This window comes from Mesoplodon bidens (assembly GCF_964165515.1).
Source record: "Mesoplodon bidens genome assembly, chromosome: 13".
NCBI classification, from domain to species: Eukaryota; Metazoa; Chordata; class Mammalia; order Artiodactyla; family Ziphiidae; genus Mesoplodon; species Mesoplodon bidens.
Genome location: NC_138169.1, coordinates 33,141,574 through 33,162,945, shown reverse-complemented (window position 1 = coordinate 33,162,945; position 21,372 = coordinate 33,141,574). Strand labels below are relative to the sequence as shown.

Here is a 21,372-nt window from a genome sequence, read left to right as displayed (position 1 = left end):
TTAGGAACGGCTCCCAGGTGTCTGGATTGAGCAATCTGGTGGATAAGCTGCCCTTTACTAAGCTGCGGACGCTGAGGGAAGAAACAGGTCTGGGTCTGCGTGCTGTGGAGTTCAGCCAGGACATATTAACGTGGAACATATAAGCGATATCAAGTTACGGTTAAATACATGACTGCAGCTCTGGGGAGGAGGCTCTTGTTCAAATGCAGATTCTGACTCAGCGGGTCGGGGGTGAGGCCTGTGCCTCCATTCCTGACCTGCTCCCAGGTGACGGGGAGCCTGGAGCTGCAGGGAACCCTCATCTGTGCTAAGTGTGGAAAAGCCACCCCAGTTCCACCCGGAAGGCGGGATACTGATATTTTCAGCAGAGCCTGTTCCCAGTTTGTGTCGGCCTGTGTCCCTGATCATCAACTGTTCTCGGGGGGCTGCCACCCTGGCCAGCCTGCACGTCTGGACCCCACCACAGTTCCCTGTTTGGTTCGACAGTCCTGAAACACAGATCCACCCTCTGAGTTTATGAGATCTACCCCCTTCTTTTCTGTCAAAGGCCTCCTCGGAGCTGGCGGAAGAGCACCACGTGAATGCAGCCTGGTCCCACTGTTTCCACAGCTGCATGCTGGTCCCGCCAAGGAAGCAAGGGCACAAACGCCCGGAGGGAGGCCCAGAGTAGGACGCACAGGGAATAAGCCTCTAAGAAGTAGTAGCAGGGAAAGAAGATCCGCCCCACCTGCTTGAGCTGCAGGCTCCTGCGCCCTGTTCCCCACAGCTGAGCCCCAATGGCTCCACAGCCATGCAGCTTCCTGTGATGCCTCTGCTCCCAGGTCCAAACACAGAGCTTGTATAGCCTGTCTGCCCAAGGGCCTTTCAATTAAAATAAATAAATAAATAAATGTGTGTGTATGCGTGCGTGTGTGTGTGCAAATACATACATGCATGCATGCACACACACCTTTTAAAACAGATTAAATCTGAAGACTCCTTTGTCTCTACATGGTAGTAAATAAAGGCATTTGGTGTTTGGAAATGCAAATATCTCTAAGAGAAGAAAAACTGTTCTTCTTGAAAAGCCGTCTGCCCCTCGGCATCTTTGCTCACAATGCTCGCTGCATTGTAGTCAACTTGCACACACCCTACGGTTTGTGTCATGCACTCTACACTGAACTGTGATTTAACCCGTCTCCCAACTAGATTGTGAGGGCCTTGTCTCAGGGCCCCTGGCTCCTAGAATGGTCCCTTCTACCCTGGGGTGCTCAGTAAATAAAAGCTGTTGATTGCATAGTAGACCTCGCCTCTTCTACCTGTTTTTAATGTGTATCTTAACTTTAACACCACTGCAACAGTCAGAATAATGGTTCTCAGCGATGTCCACATCCTAACCCCTAAAACCTGTGAAAACGCTCCCTTACATGGCAAGAGGGATTTTGCAGGTGTGATTAAGTGAAGGACTTTGAGATGGCAGAGACTATCCTGGGTTATCCTGTGGGCCCAAGATAATCACAACCGTCCCTATTCACGGGACACAGAAATGTCAGAGGGAGGTTTGAAGATGCTACCTGCTAAATGCGGAGAAAAGGACCAAGAGCCAAGGAACAGAGGCTGCTCCAGAAACTGGAAAAGGCCAGGAACAGGATCCCCCAGAGCTTCCAAAAGAAAGACAGCCTTGCTGAAACCTCCATTCTAGCCCAGTGACACAGGGCAATGTAATGTGCTACGCCTGTGTGATTTTAAGCCACTAAGTTTGTGGTAATTTGTTACAGTAGCAATGGGAAGATAATACAAGTCCATTTTGGGAATAAACTAACCTGAGTAAGAATCTACCCACTGCCTCCTCATAGAAGCATCTCCTTTCCCGGAGTCTATCGCCTGTCCTTATATCACAAGAAATGACACAGATTTTGTAACAAGGGGGAAAATGCCTAATCACCATCTTGCCTAATCAGTTCATTCTGGGGTGTTTTCATTTAGTTATTTATATTTGAGAGATATTCTCCTGGTGGTAAAAATAAGAGTGTGGGGCTTCCCTGGTGGCGCAGTGGTTGAGAGTCCGCCTGCCGATGCAGGGGACACGGGCTCGTGCCCCGGTCCGGGAAGATCCCACATGCCGCGGAGCGGCTGGGCCCGTGAGCCATGGCCGCTGAGCCTGCGCGTCCGGAGCCTGTGCTCCGCAACGGGAGAGGCCACAGCAGTGAGAGGCCCAAAATAGAGTGTGAAGCAGGATGTGAGAAAAAGAGATGATGCCCGGCATAATTAGCGAAGCATCAGTATCAGTGAGGGCATTTGTGATGTCAGAGCTGCAGCTGGTCAGAAACAGCACACTTCTGTTCAGGAGAACAGCAGAGACCAGGAGTGTCTCCTCCAAAGCTAAGACACACGCCAAAGACTCTCTCGTTCGCTCTGCAGACAGACAGCAAGTCCAGACCGCACCTTCCGACTGAGGTCTGGGAAACCAGTCTTCACTATCCGGCAGGCAAGCGGCCCCGTACTTTTTGAGTAAATACACAGCTTTGAATGAAGTGATGGAGTATAGTGGATGGAGGGCCTTTTACTAACTTAGCCAAAAGTCCATGAACCCTTGAAACACAAACATAATCCAGTATCTATGTAGACAGGGGCGTGCATTTTGCAGCTGCACCATCTACAGCATTCCTCAGACACGCAAAGAAATGCATAACCCTAAAATAAGGGTTCAAATCAACCAGTGCTACCGCACATCACCTTTTATTTAAGAGTTTCCACACAAGACAGTGTTCTGCATAGAAACTGTGAAACGTGCTATTTCTATTCTTTGGAGCTCATGACTAAGCTAGTGTCTCTAGCCAAACAGTCACAGGTCAGGATATCAGCAGGTCCTGCAGGGCAGGCTGGTGAGACGGGCAGGGTGAGGTTACCCAGGGAGAGGGAGTGCCGGCAGCAGCTCCAGCGGTTCTTTACGCTGTTGGAAAGATTTCTGTTCTGGATACGCTGACTTTCATAAAAATGTTCAGTGTGAGTCTCTACTCACAGTTCTTGGAGAATACAACACCAGCGGCAGATAAGCTGACTCGGGGAAAGAATGTACATTATGGCAGGGAGGGGCTTGACTACACTCACTCTGAAAATCAGATGAATGGCTGGTAATCCACTGATACTAGGAGGCATGCATTTAAGTCTAGAAAGTGTTGATTCCGTGGCATCATCTCATCTACCTCCTTGACTGACTACATAAAACTTACCTAAAACTAGACTGAAAATTAAATATAGATCTGGTTTGGTTCACAAATCAAATATCCAGAAAAAAAAAGGCATGGATATAAAACTGCTTATACTAAAGGTAACAACTCAATAAGTTCATCTCATCATCTAATCAGTATGGCGTATCTATTAAGACAGGCACTGGCAAATCACAGCCCAGAGGCTAAATAGGGCCCTAGCACCCATCTCTGTGCATGCCGGTAGCTAAAAATTGTTTTTACATTTTTAAATGGCTTGAGAAAAATCAAAAGAAGAACACTTCATGACATGTGGAATTATCTGGAATTCAAATTCCAGTGTCCATAAATAAAGTTTTCTAGGGACCCAGCCATGCTCACCTGCTTCCATAAAGTTGACGGCCACTTTTGTGCTAAACCACAGAGCCAGCGGCTGCGGCAGAGACACTTGGCCCCCAAGGCTGGGTTACTCTCTGGCCCTTTAACTGATGGAGATGCTGCCCTGCAGGTTAACAGCTCCGGCTGAAGACCCGGGCCACCTGGTCCCTACCTGCTCTACCGCTTAGGAGCCACGCGACCTCGGGCAAGTTGCTGAAGTGCCTGCGCTTGTTCCTCCACGAGACTCCCTTGTGGGGTGGCGTGTGGATGGGGAGAGGAAAAGGATGTGAAGCACGCACAGGGTAGCATGTGGCACCACACCCGGGTGAGCCGTCACAGATGTTACTATTGCTGTTTGTTGTGACCATGATCGCACTAACGCAACTTTACCAGGTAGAGCCTTCTACCTGCTTCAACTTTTCTGGAAATCATGGTTGGCACTAATTTATAGTTTCAACTACTCTTAAAATGATCTCTTCATTAATTGGTCATAATATTTTTGATAGTTGTCCCAGTCTCCTTCCCAAATGAAGACAGTCATCAATCACTGTGGCACGTAATGGCCATTAATTAGAAGTTTAGCTCAAAGGACTGTCATTTTTAATGTTAGTATCTTGTTCTAGTCTCGTATTTCAAAATCATTTTCAAAAATGCACCCGAGATGGAGATGCTGGTGAGTGAGAGGACGCACTCCACACTCTGCTCCCTCTTTGACAGATAATTACGCCAGGACTTGTAGGGGTCAAGCAACTTCCTCAAAGTGCTGGCAACCCTCAATTAAAATGAACATTCACAGGTTTGTATTTCGACTTTTGCTTTGCATGAGTCCACCTGCAAGATTTTTTCAAACAAAAGCTTTGAACTTATTAATCTGACCTAAAATTCAAACTAGTTTCAAGCCACACACATAGACCACTTACTGTGACAATTTCTCTTGGTCATGATGCTCTTATTTCATTTAGAAATGCCACAAATACATCCAGTTAATGCATTAAATATGAAAAGACTTGCTGAAGAGACTCAATTTATTAATGATTCAGTAGAACTTCCTAAAACATCTATTTGGAATTCATTTATAATTCATTTCACAGCTTAGCTGCGGTTCCCACAGGGCAAATATTTATCAAATATTACTCTGTCTTAAGTCCTCCCTTTATGTTTATTTGTAGAAGAATACGTTTTTTTTCCAAATAAAGGCTAAACTTCCTAAAAGCATCCATCCGTCTATTGTAATTTAATGCGCAATTCCTGATAAGGTGACAGTAACGGGTTTTCAGATATAACAGGGTACACTGTGCAACCAAGCAAAAGAACAGTTATTAAACATAATAGCTGGCCATAAACTGAACAAGACACACATTGAGTACATCATAAATATTTATTAGAGAGTAAACATGGTAATTAATAAACACAGTAATCAAAACAAGAGGGAAGGAGCATCTTAAAACCCCGCCATTGTAAGAAAAACTTCACAGCTCACCTACCAATGAACGATACACAACCAAATTGGTATTTTCAGTATGAAAATCAGAATATCTGGCCTGGCTAGCACCAGCGGAGTATAGAGTGTCTTGAATAGGGCTGCTATCGTCCCTAACACTGACAATTATAGCCCCTAATGCCAATGGCTCATCAGAGCTGCAGAGTAAGGGCTAAAATGAGTTGAAACATCTAAGTGTAAACTAGTTGTGCAAACTTGGTCAAATTCAGTTCTCCGTGCCAACTGCAAAGAAGAAATAACACCTACCTGGAAGGGCTGTTGTGTAACTAGACTTATTGTGGTGATGCTTTCCCAACATATACAAATCTCCAATCATATGGTACACCTGAAACTGTCAATAATATACTGCTATACGTCAATTATATCTCAATAAAAAATAAACAAGAGAGTTGTTGTGACGACAAAGATGCGATATGTGACATACTCAACGAGCTCCCTGGAACAAAGCCCACATTCGGCACCTGGGTCTTCTTACTTTCCTATTACTGCGTCTGTGACTCCTGAGACTGATGTCACCACACCCACTACTGCTCCTGCTTCTACTAGTGCAACCATGAAGCAACAACCGCTGCACCCCCCTTCTCTTTAGTGGTCACATGTAATAATTCAGATTCTTTGGAGCTAAACACTTCAGGCCCAGTGAGATAACCATAATAAATAAAATAGACAATAACAAATGTTGGTAAGGATGTAGAGACACTGGAACCTTTGTATACCGCTGGTGAGAATGTAAAATGGTGCAGCCACTTTGGAGCACAACATTAAACAAAGAATTATCATAGGATGCAGCAATTCTACTCCTAGATATATACCTAAGAGAAGTGAAGACATATGACCACACAAACACACACACAAATGTTCACAGCACCATTATTTAAAACAGCCAAAAAGCAGTGGTTAAGAATCCGCCTGCCATTGCAGGGCACACATGTTTGGGCCCTGGTCCCCTGCTCAACATGCCGTGGAGCAACGAAGCCCGTGTGCCACAACTACTGAGCCTGCACTCTAGAGCCCACGAGCCACAACTACTGAGCCCGCCTGCCTAGAGCCCGTGCTCAGCGACAAGAGAAACCGCTGCAATGAGAAGCCTGCGCACCGCAACAAAGAGTAGCCCCTGCTCGCCACAAGTAGAGAAAGCCCGTGCACAGCAACGAAGACCCAACGCAGCCATAAATAAATAAATAAATAAATAAATAAATAAATAAATAAATAAATTTTAAAAAGAGTAAACAAGAAAAAGCTACAAATAAGAATTTATGCAATATGCTTAAAATTAAATTTAAAATAAAACCTTAATAACAATGTATGTGGGAGAAAATACCTATAACATATTATTCCTGAATAGCGTTTAGCACAGTTTTCATTTGTCAGAAAAATAAAGGACATTGCCAATATCTGCTTTTGGTAATCCATGGCCAAGGCAAATACGCATCTCTATGTTTTACTAAAATGTACGTACTGATTATTCTCTATGAGATGAATTAGAAGTTGTTTTCAAATTAGGCATATAGCAAATAAGATTTCTTTTAAATTATATCAAACTGTATATCGAACTTAAATACGTCTTTCTTAATAATTTCTATAAATATTCGTTGGCTTCAATCTTTTTATTAATATGAAAATAAACTGTGCTTGGGTGGAAAATAATTTTTGAACTGTCATATACTGTAGAAGATTTACTGAATTCCACAGATGCTTTCAGCTCTCCGTATAAAAAAAATGAAAGGCTTTCACTTAAGGATAATTTAATTTTGAAGATGTGTATATTTAAAAAAAAACAGATGTCACAGCAAGGATGGTATAGAAATCTGTGAATCAAATTTTCACTTAAAAATCTAACCTTTTGTTTGAATAGGAGAGAACAAGGAGGTAATCGTTCTTGTTAAGGTGTTTAATGAGAACAGTTTCAAGAAAAATCTGATAATACCAACAAAAAGAAGCTTTTTTTTTTAAAGGAACAAAATATATAACGTTTACGCAGCAAATCCAAACAGGGACGTGTAAGAACCCTCTGAAAATTGGTCGTGTCTAATCTACAGAGTCCCCTTCCACACACACTGGCTAGAGGACCTTCTACCAGAGTCTCGTGACCAGCAGTGAAGTCAGGCCAGTTCGATTCTCCTGCTGAGATAAGAAATCAGAGCCTGTGAAGCCAGTCTCACAGGAAATGTAGGGAAAACGCCAATACAATATCATACTAATCCAAACATGTACCTTTATTCTTTGGTCATCAACATCTATAATCGTAGCAACACGAATTAACCTGGGGTTTCGTTTATCCACGACTTCAAGTTTCATATTCGGGAGAAAACCATGGGGCAACCGCTGTAACATTACAAGAGCAACAAGTCATGCGAAATCCAATAATTCAGATGTGCTACTAACGTTTTCTAAAATATGACTGTTCTAACTTTACATCAGATATTTAATACAACTGAAATTTAGTTTTAAGAGCACATAGACCTTCATGCATATTATTTTATCCACTTTCATAAAAACCTGCAGGAGGAAAAAGACTATTTTGGTAATTTTCAAGATAGCTAAAAGACAAAGATTAAATCATAAAGTCATTAATGGTCACAAGTTCAAAAAAGGATCTTACTATAATTTATCTATTGGTTTAGATGTTATTTTTTTCTAAAATTAACCTTTTAAATTAAGAAATCATTGACTATTATCACTGCCCACTTTTGGAGTGTAAGACACAGAAGGCAAAATTAACAAATAATTAGAAAGGATAAACATGATCTTTTAAATTTTAAAATAGATAAAAGCTGCCATAATTATAAAAGTTAAATGTTTTAAAATCATACCACAATGTAATTTAAAGTCATAATCTGTGCTTTTGTTGCTTCATCTTTAACATAAGCATGTTAAACTGTATTAATTTAAGGTTTCTTCCAAGTCTTAAAATGCTGGGAACCAGGAGTCTACAACGATGGGACACTCAGGGAACACTAAAGAAAATGGAGTGGGGAAAAAATGCACTGGGGCTTACCAAATCATTGAAACTGAGGAAATTTACCAAAAATCAGTCAAAAGACAACTCTGCCAGTGTTTAAGGATGGCAAAAAGTTTCACTTTGAAAGCTATTACACATAAAAGTGTTCAGTTGACTTTCTTGAAAATGAAAGGGTACTGAATTTCTCAAGTCTAGAAAATGGCAGTAGCGAAATAAAACTGTTGATGATGCCTGACTTACAAAACAGATAAATCTTTCTACAATACCTAGTTTGTTCCTCTCCAGCTTTTGTGGAAGCATATTTCTTTCTAAAATGCATTATTATGTCTACTAAATGGAGCATACTGACTATAATTAGGTCTCTGATCCTTGAAAATATTTCTTTTCTCCCCGAGGTTACCATGCTGATAACAAAGGTAATTGTTTCATATTGCAGATGCCAAAGACATACAGCTTGAGGTGAACCCTTAATAACCCTGTGACAGAGGCTGGAGGTTGCCTTTTTAACTGCATCTTTTCATAGTATGATTTTCTTGTAATTTTCTTCTTGGAAGAGTTAGATGAAGTTTTGACATAAAGCAAGAGAGGAAGTGAGACTATAAGCAGCTGGTATTTTTGCTTATTGAATTTTTGCAATTCTTAAAATGCTTTCTAGCACACCAGAACTTCTAGCCCTCTTAATTTGATTATACCTCTTCCTCCAAATTCTACCTATTTTAATCAATTGTTTTAAAAAACGAAATAGCATTCTGTTTTAAACTCCTTTTGATCTTTAGAAAACTTTCAGTAAAAGAAATCACATGGAGAAGCTCACTATATAACATTCTGATTAAAGATGAGTCAGGGACACATAGCTGAAAGGGAACAGAGCTTGAAAACCACTGGTTTAGAACATAAGTATCTCTAACTATGCTATCAGTACACTTTCTTTATACTTGGTTTAATCCTGGAACAAATGTGTAAGTACAAATTTGAACTTTACAAGTTGGTATTCTGACAAATTGCTAAAAGCAATGTTCCCTCAGAATAGGTGAAAGGGTAACACACAGGGGCTACATACACTCCATCTATTTTATCCCGGCATCATCGACCGCCAAACAGTCCCTGAGACCGAAAGCTCAGGGTTCCCACTCAGAGGACCAACAGACCCAGAAAGGAAGGGCTCAGTCATCAGAGGCTGAGGGGGCTTCCAACCGGACTTCAAGGAGGGAAATCGTCATCTACACTGGTGTATAAGAACAACAGTAAATGAGTCACCTCCTTTGTATTTTTAACTGAAAAGCAAAGCAAATTGGTCATGGAAACAACACTTGAATTTAAAAGGAGAAAACTAGAATGATTTTGAATTGCCAAATGAAGGCACCATTCCACACGGACACTGTTTAAAAAAGCTGGGAGTGTTACACATCCAAACTTACCATTTTAAAAACTTAGGCAGATACTGCATTAGTTCGAGTAGCTTCCAGATATTCTGTCCAGGAAAATTTTTTCTGGCTCAGGATAACCTGATAAATAAATAAATATCAAATGGTTACTCCTTGATATTTTGATTCCCATATACTATGAGACATCTGCTAATAATAATGCCCACTGTTAACTGAATGCTCAGTATTCAAGAGCCCCTATTAAGAACGTAAGTCTGTGATAACCTCTGCGAGGGCTGTTTCGCCCCCACTATGCTCGTGTGCACGCATTCACTGGTCCGTGCATTCACTCCATGAGGGCAAGCAGGCGAACCGAGGTCGAATGGGGGTCTGAGCATGGGGCAGAGCCAGGCCACCCCCAGGAGGCCTCTTGAGATGCTTGAAAACAATCACTGTCTAACCTCACACCATGAACGGATGATCTTTCCAATTCCTCCAATAATTCTGCATCGATTAGGGTTTTATTCTCATAATTAAATGTTTGTAATTACAATTTCCCAGGTTTGTTATTTATCATTGCAATTTTAAAATATATATTAGCATAACATGATATAAAGCACACTATGTTTAAAAATTTCTGTCTAATTGGGTTTCTTATTTCTCTTTATGCTTGTGTTATTTTATTCCTAATTACATTTGCTAGAGGTCTGTCTATATTACTGTGTTTTCTTTTTCCTTTCAAGAAATGAGTACTTAGACTCACCCATCAGATCTATTGTTTTCTTTTGTCTTTCCTAACTATTTCGTTTGCTACTTTTAGTCTTATCACCTCTTTCCTCATACTTCCCTTAGGTTTGTTTTACAGTTGTCTTGCCAAACTGAATTGTAAACATAATTATTTTCATTTCTTTAAAAATAATATAAGCATTTAAGACTATGAATTTACCACTGCGGTCTCTCACTACAGCTTTAGACATCTGGACAAACTTTTAGGAAATATTTATCTTGCTCACTTTTACTTTCTAAAAAACAATTATAATGTGTAATTGTCATCTTGATTTAATCAGTGGCCAAAGATTTAAGAGACAGCCCAAGTGGTTAATTTTTGAAGTTGTTTAAAATATTAATAATAATTTCCAGTTTACCACATGGTAGTTTCAGAATATCACATGGTCCGTACAATTCTTATTTGGGAGACTTTAAGATTTCTTCTTGGTATAACACAGGATCAACAGTTAAAAAATATTTAAAGTATATATCAATACATACACACAGATACATTTTAAGGTGTAATATCAATATGCATTAATTCAATCTAAATAGCTGTATTACTCAAAAATCTGTTTATTTCTTATTTAAGCAAAAAGCCTGAAGCAATATGCAGGAATCTCTGAAATAAATTTTCTGTACAGTTTTCCAGTACTTCTGATAATTTTTTGGTTCACATTTAAATGTTTTGCCAAAATAAAATATATTTTTAAAAAATATACGAATCAAGTGGACAGACTGAGAAATTGTCATAAACTCTCCCACGTAACCAGAACGTGGGACACCCCGTCCCCATCCCGCCCCCGTCTGGTCACGGCCCCACTCTCCTCAAAGGGAGCCACCTGTTCTGGCTTCTGCCCTCTGAGATGAGCTCTGCTCATTCCCTTTTCTCCTTGTATGAATGGAATCACACAGCCTGTGCTCATCTGTGGTCTTGGGCTTTTGCTCAGTAATCTGGCTTCAAGGTTCTGTAGACTGCTGTGTGAGGGTTGTTCATTTTCACTGCTGTATAGTACTCCATTCAGGGGTATCTCACAATTTATTCATCCTTTCTACTGGTGATGGTCATTTGAGGAGTTTTAATTTGGGGGCTATTACAGAAAGTGCTGTTACAAATATTCTAGCATGTTTCTTGCAGGGACCAGAAGTAGATATTTCTGTTGGAATGCATCTCCAGGAGTAAAACTGCTGAATCTTGGGGTATTTTGCATCACATGTTGACGTTATAATGTTTAACATATAAAAGCATATGTAATATTCAATATTAACTACACTTTTTATTATTTTATTTATAGAGAAATTTTATCTTTTGGACACATTTATTGCATTTCACCTCAAATTCTCCTTTTTACTAAAAATTAAATTGTACGCCATTTGGTTATTTTCTGTTTATGTTTGTCTGATAAAATTTTGCCCATCTTTTTTACTTTTATATTATTTTGTTTCAGGTGTATCTGTTAAACACCTCCTAAGTGGATTTTAAAAATCATTTACATTTACTTTCATAACGGGTTTGCTTTATCTAACTTCTGTAAACACATTTAAGCTGGACTTTTTTTTAAAAAAACTCTTCTAGGATTTCTTTTGATTACTGTCCTTCTCTATGTGAGTTATGTTACATAACATACGTTTCAATAATTATTTCTGCAGTTGCATTTACCTTTATAGCTCATATGTTTAAAAACCGTCCAAACTCACTCCTTGTATCTTGGGCCTCCACACTCCTGCGTGGGTTCTGAATCTGCTCCTTCAGCATTGGCTCCCCTCTGCCTGCTCCAGGTTCCTGGCCCAGGGACCTGACCGGCAGATTCAGGGCAACGGTGACAAAGGAAACCAGCGTGTGGTGGGTTGAGGGAGGAATGCATGGTGCACAAGAGAGGAAGCAACTAGTCCTGGCCCAAGAAACCCAGCTGCTGTTACGAGAGGGACAATCCCACCCTGATTTACGTGATCAATACGTGAAAATAAAAGACTATGACTATTTTAAGTGATTCTTAAGTACTAACTGCCTCTGTGCGACTCTCTAGAAATGAGCTATGCATGTGCAAAAAAGAGGAAACACATGTATTAGGTCTATCTTCCCTGTTCAGTGAACCCAAGGAAGAAAAGAGCGTCTTCCAGCCCCAGGAGTCTTGCAAACACCACCCATTCCCACTGTCCTCCTCCTGGCCCAGCCCTGAGCAGGCGCACCGCCACGAAGAGCAGACCCTGCTCACTGCAACTAGAGAAAGCCCGCGCGCAGTAACGAAGACCCAACACAGCCAAAAATAAATAAATAAATTTATTTTTTTTAAAAAAGAAAAGAAAACCTTGTCTAACTGGCTTCCATTTACTGGTAACAATGTAATGCCCGCTCCACCCACACTAATTCATTTATTCCTCACATACACCTTTTTCTCCTCATTTTACAGGTGAGGCTCAGGGAGCCTGAGCAGTTCACCCAGTGTTGTACAGTTAGGATGCAGAGGAAATGGGATCTGAAGAGTGATGTCTCACTCAGTTGTCCACAACCTTCATCACTGCTCCCCCAGTATTCTAGGGCGTCCATCCTCCAGGCCTCAGGACGGTGGGGCGAGCTCCCCCTGGAGGCCAAGGTGCAGGATCACGGGGAGGGGACGCGGGCGGAGGACAGGAGACAGGGCTACAGGCGTCAGTGCGTTTATTCACAGCCCACCGCATCCCGCACTATTTAGAGTCTGAAATGTCAGGGACGGGCAACACTGGGAGAAAACCGGGCACAGGTGTGGTGGACCTGAGGGAGGGGACAGGGGACCACACACAGGGTGTAGCCGGGTGCCTAGGGCCTCCCCATGGGGAGAAGAGGGAGAGAGGGGGAAAAGGGTCCTTGGGCAGATGACAGCCTAGGGGGATGGCGTGCGGAGGAGGTTAGGGCTCAGGGGCCCTTTCTGAAGGCTGAGGACCACGTCCGGAGAAGCCGTGGGGCTCCTCCTGGAAAGGGCGACGCCCGCCTCCTTCCTGGTGTCAGGCAGCTGGGGGGACAAGGGTCAATTCCAGAGCTTTGAGTTCAAGGGATCTAAAGTCAAGAAAAGCCCTTAAAGAGGATACACACTCAGGGAAACTCAAGGCCAAACCAAGGGAAGCATAAGTGAAAACTCCTAAATCGTGTCGTTCCAAGGGCTGCCTGCATCACTCAGGAAAGAAGCAGGCCCTCACCCGACCCCAGGCCCTGCACAGCCGGCCTCCCCTCTGCTGCCACTGGACGCCACGGCCTCCTCCCCGTCGAGCTCTCCCCCGGAAGGAGACGCCCCCCACCGCCTCCCCACTCCCCAGATAACCTCCTCCTCTAGGCTGCTGTTCCAGTGTCACGACCTCCTGAGACAGCCCGTGCCCCTCCCCACCGCATCACCCTCCCTGTTCTTCTCCACAGCACTGACCCCCTAACTATTCATATTTTGCACGTTTCTCTTGCCCATTAGAACATTACTGCCTTCTGACAGAAATTTATTCACGTCACTGCTATTTTCTCTGAGCCTAGAATAGTACTGTCATTATCACGCAATAACTATTTGGTAAATATCTGTTAAATGAATGAAATGTATTTCCTGAGAAGTCTGCACTGAATACTGTGGTGACTGGAGCTGGTATGACGCTGCTTTCCCGCTGGCGCTGCTGGGATTCTGAGGCACTGTTAGGACAGGATGATGCTCCTGAATCATCCCTGGTTCAGCTCCCAAGCAGCACTGCAGCCTGGACAGAGCCCAGGCAAGGCATCTGATGTGCGGCATCTGTGCGGGCAAATAGCACTCCTCAACTTTCCATGTAAGAAAGGCCAGCTGAAGGGTGAAATTGGTTACAGGCTCTTCTTACAACAACAGCCTAAATCAAAACATAATTCTGCCACCGGATCCTTCCTTCTAAAGAACCAGGATCATGAATAAGTAGCACAAGTCCTTATGTTCCTGACCTTCTGGTCTGGGTAACCTGTCCCATGGAAGCAAGACAACAATAGTTATACCAGGGGCCAATTCCGGAACCAAAACCCACTGGTGTCCCAGGACAAGCAATTTTTAAGTAATGGACAATAGTGCTGTTGAACAACCAGCAATAAACAGGGATCTGCTAAGAGTCTTATCAAGAAGATTCAATAAGAACAGACAGAACACTGACCATAAATACATGTTGGAAGGACTTAAGAGTCCTCTTCATCTAACTCTTCATTTTACTGATGAGGAAAGTGAGACCTGGTATTTTAAGTGACATGTCAAAGGCAAGACAACTGATAATGAAGCCAAAGCTAGAGCCCAGGTCTCCTGACCTGCAATTTACAGAGATCAAACCTTGCAGAGAGAGCTGCTCTGAGGCCCAGTGATGCTCCGCAGGCTGCCGGGCACTAAGGCAGGAGAAAGCACCAGCATCAGCAGGCAATGAGGGCCGGACCCCCAGAACCAGGGAAGCCTGAGTGGGATTCGCCATCATTCTGAGAGACTGATTCAGGCAGCGCTCACAAGGCAGAGCAGCGACTTGTCCAGACTCCGGGCCTCCCAATGGTAGAGACTGAGAAAAGGCACCACTGACTGGGACCTGCCCTCTGGTTCTGCACACAGAGGGGCCAGTTATGAAAAAGCATCTTAACACTGCATGGCCACCAAGCATCCTGGGTCAGACACTGTACACCACTGACCACCAGACGTGAGGACAGTCATGGTTAAGCCTACTTCAGGTTCCCCCAATTTGGTTTTCAAAAGACACATCGAAACTCACCTCACACTGACCGTACCTTAGATGCCAGAAGTCCTGGACTCTCATTCAGCTCATTACAATTAAAGTTAAAATATCCTTTCTGGCCAAAGAATACAAATTAGACTCCCTAATATTTATGACAGGACATCAGATCTGCTACTTGGTCGTCAATCACATGCTAAATAAAGCACACGGAGAACTCTTGGGTCTATAGTGTGGACGAGCAGGACCTCAAGCATGTGTCAAAGAGCTTGTTTTGCTCAAATTATGGCTGAGAGGAACTGTCTTCAGCATAGACTGAGGAAAGAGAGATCACGGGAAGCAACCAATCTGTGCCACCCTGGCCAAGCTCCCAGCAGAGCTGTCTTCAAAAAGCCCATGGCTCCCACAGCACCTAATGCAGCCCAGGCATGCGAGATGGGGTTAATCCCCTCCTTCTCTGTCTCACTCTCTCTGTCTGTCTGTCTGTCTCTCAATAGCTAACATTATAGAAAAACACTAAAAACATTATAGAAAAATTGTTTATTTCGCTCCCATTTTTCTCTCAATGTCACTAACTACATAATATTTCACTGAGTAATATTCTATGACTAACATAATGACCCTTATACGTTATGTCTTTACCATTCTTTGTTACACCCTCAGGTTCTAGCGGTTCCTCACTCTTCACAGGCACTTAATTAATTAGTTTTTCTCTGAACTCTCACCTTCCTTATGCCAGTAGAATCTATCCACAGGAAAGAGTACAATGCCATTTAAAATATAGTAATTCTTTGTTTGCCTAAAACAAGTTAATAGTTAATGTTGCAATTAAATAAAAGATTTATTTATACTGTAAATTTTGCTAATGTAATTTTAGCTTTACAAATTATGAAGTAAACTTAAGTAGTTATTTGGTATCAGAACATAGCTTGCTAAATATTTCTATGTGCTCCTCAAACATCTAGAATATTTGCTAATAAGTATGCCCAGCCAACTGATTCTGGAGAATCTAAAGAAACAAGCTGCTGTTATTCCTACAAAGTACATTCCATCGTCTCCAAAATTATCAATCATTATAGCTTTATTTCTGAAAATAAACTTGCATTTAGCATTTGTTCACAACAAGTTTGAATGCTAGACGTCCAACTTAAACATGTAGAACAGGGCTTCCCTGGTGGCGCAGTGGTTGAGAGTCCGCCTGCCGATGCAGGGGACATGGGTTCGTGCCCCGGTCAGGGAAGATCCCACATGCTGCAGAGCGGCTGGGCCCGTGAGCCATGGCCGCTAAGCCTGCGCGTCCGGAGCCTGTGCTCTGCAAATGGGAGAGGCCACAGCAGTGAGAGGCCCGCGTACCGCAAAAAAAAACAAAACAAAGTAGAACATTTAGCCCTGCTCCCTTCTCAATGCCACCAAAGTATCAATAAAGTCATTTTTAAATGAACACTTATCAACAGAGGAAATACTGAATTAATTTTGATACAACACATCGTGGAATATTATGTAGGCTTTATAAAGAATTAGAACTATAACAAATGAGCTGGAAGAGATCTGCCATGAGACATAGTTGAGCAACATAAAAAAAGATGGAAAAAGATGTACATAATGTAAGCCCATTTTTACAGCACAAGCAATAATCTAAAAAACGACATGGGTTCATGAACATACGAGTGTCTGAGTGTGTATACGTGTGTGTATATGCAATTATATGGGAATTAGCAATATATGCATAGCATAGAATGGCTAATTGTTCATTTCCCTCTTGGGAAAATAGCTGAACTACATTTCCTTTACTCCCACGCATTTGAATGCAGTTATGTGACTGAGTTCTGGCCAATGCATTTGGGTAGAAATGATTGTAATAAGCTACTTCTGAGTTTGGCCCCAAACGCCTCTCGTGTAACCATCAGTCCTCTTTCCAATCTCAGGTCAGATAGAAAGATTCCCAAGGGCCTGGGGGAGTCCCAATCCCAGAGTAATTAAATGGAGCAGAACTAACCCCTATCAACCATTACTGTACTACGACAGGAGCTCCTGTACTATGACAGGAGCAAGAAATCAATTCTTAATTGTGTTAAGGCACTAAAATTTATGAAGTGGTTTGATATGCTAGTTAGCTCATGGTAATTAACATGGAGGGATTACCACCAATTGCTATGGGGTTGGCCAAAAAATTCGCTAGGGTTTTTGTAACTTAGTCTTACAGAAAAACCCAAACAGACTTTTTGGCCAACCCAATATCTACTTGGGGAGAGTAACTCGGGTGGAAGGAGAAATGAACATAAAAAGAAAGTATAAATAAAACATAGGTTATACAAAAAAATTTAATAAAACTAATACAAGGACATAAAGTCACAACGACAACAGGTAAAAAGCCAAAAGCAGATGAGAACTGTCAACAAAAATTCCTGGAAGCGTGAAAAGGAAGTAAGTGAATGAAAACTGATTTAACATTCAGTAACTAAGAATGCAAAACATAAATCTGTTACAGAGAAATGCCAGTAGGGAGCAAGTTCATTTACATTATAGAACCCTGGAAAGCTGATTAAAGACATGAATGCTAAGTCCTGAAACCTTAAAACTCCTAGAAGAAGACACAGGCAGTAAGCTCCTTGACATTGGTCCTGGTGATGATTTTCTGGATTTGATACAAAAAGCAAAGGCAACGAAAGCAAAAATAAATGAGTGGGACTATATCAAACTAAAACGCTTATGCACAGCAAAGAAAACTATCAACAAAATGAGAAGACAACCTACTGAATGAGAGAAAATGTTTGCAAATCATTGATCTGATAAGAGGTTAATATGCAAAACATACAAAGAACTCATACAACTCAACAGCAAAAAAACAAATTTTAAGATCTTCACAGAAAATTTGTGCCTATATTTTGAGAGATCTGGTCTTGTTCCTTTTTTTTTTTTTCTTTTTAATGTCTGAATTTTCTAATATTGTTGTTGGAAGAAAAAAACTATAAAAGTATGTGGAGAGTAATCTAGAAGTATTTACCTAATGCTTAAAAGTTATTTCCAGGGACTTCCCTGGTGGCACCGTGGTTAAGAATCCGCCTGCCAATGCAGGAGACACGGGTTTGAGCCCTGGTCTGGGAAGATCCCACATGCCGCCCACCTGAGGCGCAGAAATAATAACATAAAACAGTATGGCACCTTGTATCAAACGGCCACAGAAAGCTGTCCCACAGCTAGCAAAATATGCAAGTTAATTTTTTTTCTGCTTTGGAAGGCTTTTTGTGATTGCATTAAAATGCATTTACTGTAGAACACAATATTTACAGAAAAGAGAGCCTTGCTAGGTCAGGAACCCAATTTACTTCTGTGGCCCATCAATTCCCAGAGCCCTGCAGACCACAAGAAACTCTGAATAAAGAGCTCATATAGGTCTGCTTAGTCAGTCACCTGCCAAATCAAGTAAGCAGCAATTCTAAAGAGCCTTACCCCTCCGCAGCCCCAGACCCACAGCCCTGGTTAAGGCCCACGCTCCTTATTTTCATGTACAAACTGTTCCAGCCTCCTTTCTAATCTGGCCTACTATCGCGAAATAAATGCTTAACCATAGTTACATCAGAGATTTGACTATAAACTCCTCACTCCAGCTTTTAAAGATCTTTCATAAAATGGTCTTGATCTACCCATCCTACTAATCCCTTATAAATATCCCAAAACTGAAGTGAAATCCATTTGGGACTCCTGCCTTCCAGCACTGTAAGATAGGAAACCTGTACTGCTTTAAGCCACAAAGCTCATGGTAATTTGTCATGGGGCAGTACACCTTCATGTAATCTTCTCAGTGAAGCACGTCTTCCTCTTTCTGGCCAGGTGTTACCTCTGACTAATTTCACTGCTATCATCTATAACAATATTTATAAACTCACCAAACAGGCCCCAGTAGACTGTCATATCCTTGAGGTCAAGAAAGGCTGCTCACCAGCCTTTCCATCCCACCCTCCACCAACTAAGGTCCTACATGATGATAGTAACAGATTATAAAAACTGAATAAATTAATCATGGGGAGCATAAGTCAACTAATAAATATAGAAGGAATAAGGAAATTAGAAAATCACCATTTGGCAAGTATCACATTAGTAACTAATTCATCTCATGAACATCAACAGATGCTAAAAACTAGTGGGTGACAGTTTGATGAGGAACAGAGTACTTCCATAATCTCAAGTCACTCTCCAGCAAATACATATTAACTACAAAAGGAAAAAGAGTAATTTTACAGCGGAGAAGCTTGCCACACACCACCGTAATCAAGTGACCGAGGTCAATGTCGACAGCAAAGGGGCCATGAAATCGTGCACCACCTGAGCGGATGCCGTGAGAACTGAGCGATGCTTCTGGGACACTCCTCCCCAGGTGCAGAACCCACATCCACTACATCAGACAAGCCCAAGGTGAGAAGCATGTTACAAAACAACGGGCCTGTTGTACTCCACCAAAGTGTCAAGTGCATAAGAGTCAAGGCAAGACTGAAGAACCACTGCAGATTGAGGGACACTAAAGAGACATGAAAAGTAAGCACAACCTGTGAGCCTGGATTAAATCTGTTTTTCTGTTTGCTTATTTGTTTTTTACATAAAGGACATTATTGGGTGACGGGCAAAGCGTGCAGCTTGGCAACTTAATCTCAAATGTTTTGGCAAAAGAGGAGGTTTTTTTTTTGTTATCGTGACTCTTCTGAATCTTAAAAATTATTTCATATTTTAAATAAAGTAAAAACATTTACAAATCACTAATCAGTGTGAGCCTAATGTTCTACGTCACTTCTCACCTCCTCTTCCCCCTCCCCCAACCCCTACCCTGCAGCCCAGCACGTTGCTCATAACACAGATAATTCCTAAATTTGCCAGGAACTTCCTGCCATCTTACTTCCTACATACTGTTCCTTCTACAGAATATTCTCTTCCACCCCATTTCTCACATCCTTCAAAGACTAATGCAAACACTGCTTCCAATGTGAAGACACCCACGTACGAGGTTAGGATTGACCTCTCCCTCTCCTGTGTTCCTGAAAGCTTTCCTTCCATTACCATCAGAAGCCCATGGGCATCAGACTTCAAGCAGGGTGGTGAAGGAGAAAGGGCAAGGGAGTTCTAGAGACCAACTAACAGGGCGTGCTCCCAAACCCCGAGCCTGCTGCGTGAGAGGTCCAGGGCCCGTGACCTGACCTCTCTGTACCTCAGTTCTTCAACTATGAAACTGAAATCACTGACAAAAGCTTCACAAAGTTGCCATGAAAACAGATAAATGTGTGACACTGAAATGGAGCAGGACCTTGGGCAGGTCCTTGCCCCGCCATGTCCTCAGCCTGCCTTTGTCTGTGGAAAAACTCTAGGCAAAGAATAAGCTTAATCAGAGAAGTGAGAAAATGCAGAAGCAGAGGAAAACAGTTAAAGGAGCCCAAATAATAATAGCTTAGTCATTAAGCACAGTCAAGGACCTTCAGTTCCTCCTTAAGGGCTATAGATAATATTCTGAGCCATCTCCTGTGAGCTGTTTTGCAGATAATGAAGCCCCACCAGGTGGAGGAGGATGACTACATGATAACCAAATTGAAGCCATGACATAAGCTACTCCACTTCACACAATTCCGAGTGCTGGCCTCAAAGAAATGGGAACAAACCTTGGAACTAAAGATTAACTGTACTTAAAACAACCAAGATGGGCTTCCCTGGTGGTGCAGTGGTTGAGAGTCCGCCTGTCGATGCAGGGGACATGGGTTCGTGCCCCGGTCTGGGAAGATCCCACATGCCGCGGAGCGGCTGGGCCCGTGAGCCATGGCCGTTGAGCCTGCGCGTCCGGAGCCTGTGCTCCACAACAGGAGAGGCCACAACAGTGAGAGGCCCACATACTGCAAAAAAAAAAACAAAAAAAAACAACCAAGATGATGCTGATCAGACCACCACATTACTGATTTCAAGATGACTGTCAGAACTGACTGTGCTGTTCTGCTCCCTCCCTCTGCCTATACAACCCTGAAACCCCCCTTTAAAAGCCCCTGCCCCTGAACAGCAATCGGGAGTTGGTTCTGGGACAGGAGTCCACCCTCTCCCCCGGTTGCTGGCCTCCGAAATAAAGCAACCTTTCCTTTCCTACCAACACCTGTCTCTTGAGAATTGGCTTTTGAGCAGCGAGCAGCCAGACCTGGGTTCGCTAACAACATCATATTGGGCATTCAAGAAAAATGAGACCCAAGATGAGATTCCACTTCACAGTCACTATGATGCTATAAACAAAACACAGACAGCAAGTGTCATCAAGGATGTGCAGGAACGTAACCCTCACACACTACTGATGGGAATTAAAACAGAGAAGCTCCTGTGGTGAAGAGTCAGTAAGTAACTACTCAGTAAGGCAAACGTAGAATTACTATATGACCCAGCAATTTCACTCCTAAGTATATATACCCAAGAGAACCGAAAACATGTTCAAGCAAAAACTCATACACAAATATTCACAGCAGCAGTATCTGAAATAGTCAAAAAGTGAAAACAACCCAAATGCCCATC

At 42.3% G+C, this 21,372-nt stretch overlaps 1 protein-coding gene across 1 annotated transcript in view; it reads right to left on the bottom strand.

The window, feature by feature from the left end:
- L3MBTL4 (L3MBTL histone methyl-lysine binding protein 4) overlaps positions 1 to 21,372 on the bottom strand; it is a gene marked incomplete at its 3' end in the record, with an annotated part of 382,269 nt that overhangs the window by 238,984 nt on the left and 121,913 nt on the right. Inside the window, 4 exon segments of the mRNA XM_081252127.1 lie at positions 7,282 to 7,392; positions 9,448 to 9,459; positions 9,463 to 9,516; positions 9,518 to 9,534. Of these exon segments, the coding sequence (XP_081108253.1) occupies positions 7,282 to 7,392; positions 9,448 to 9,459; positions 9,463 to 9,516; positions 9,518 to 9,534 (194 nt within the window).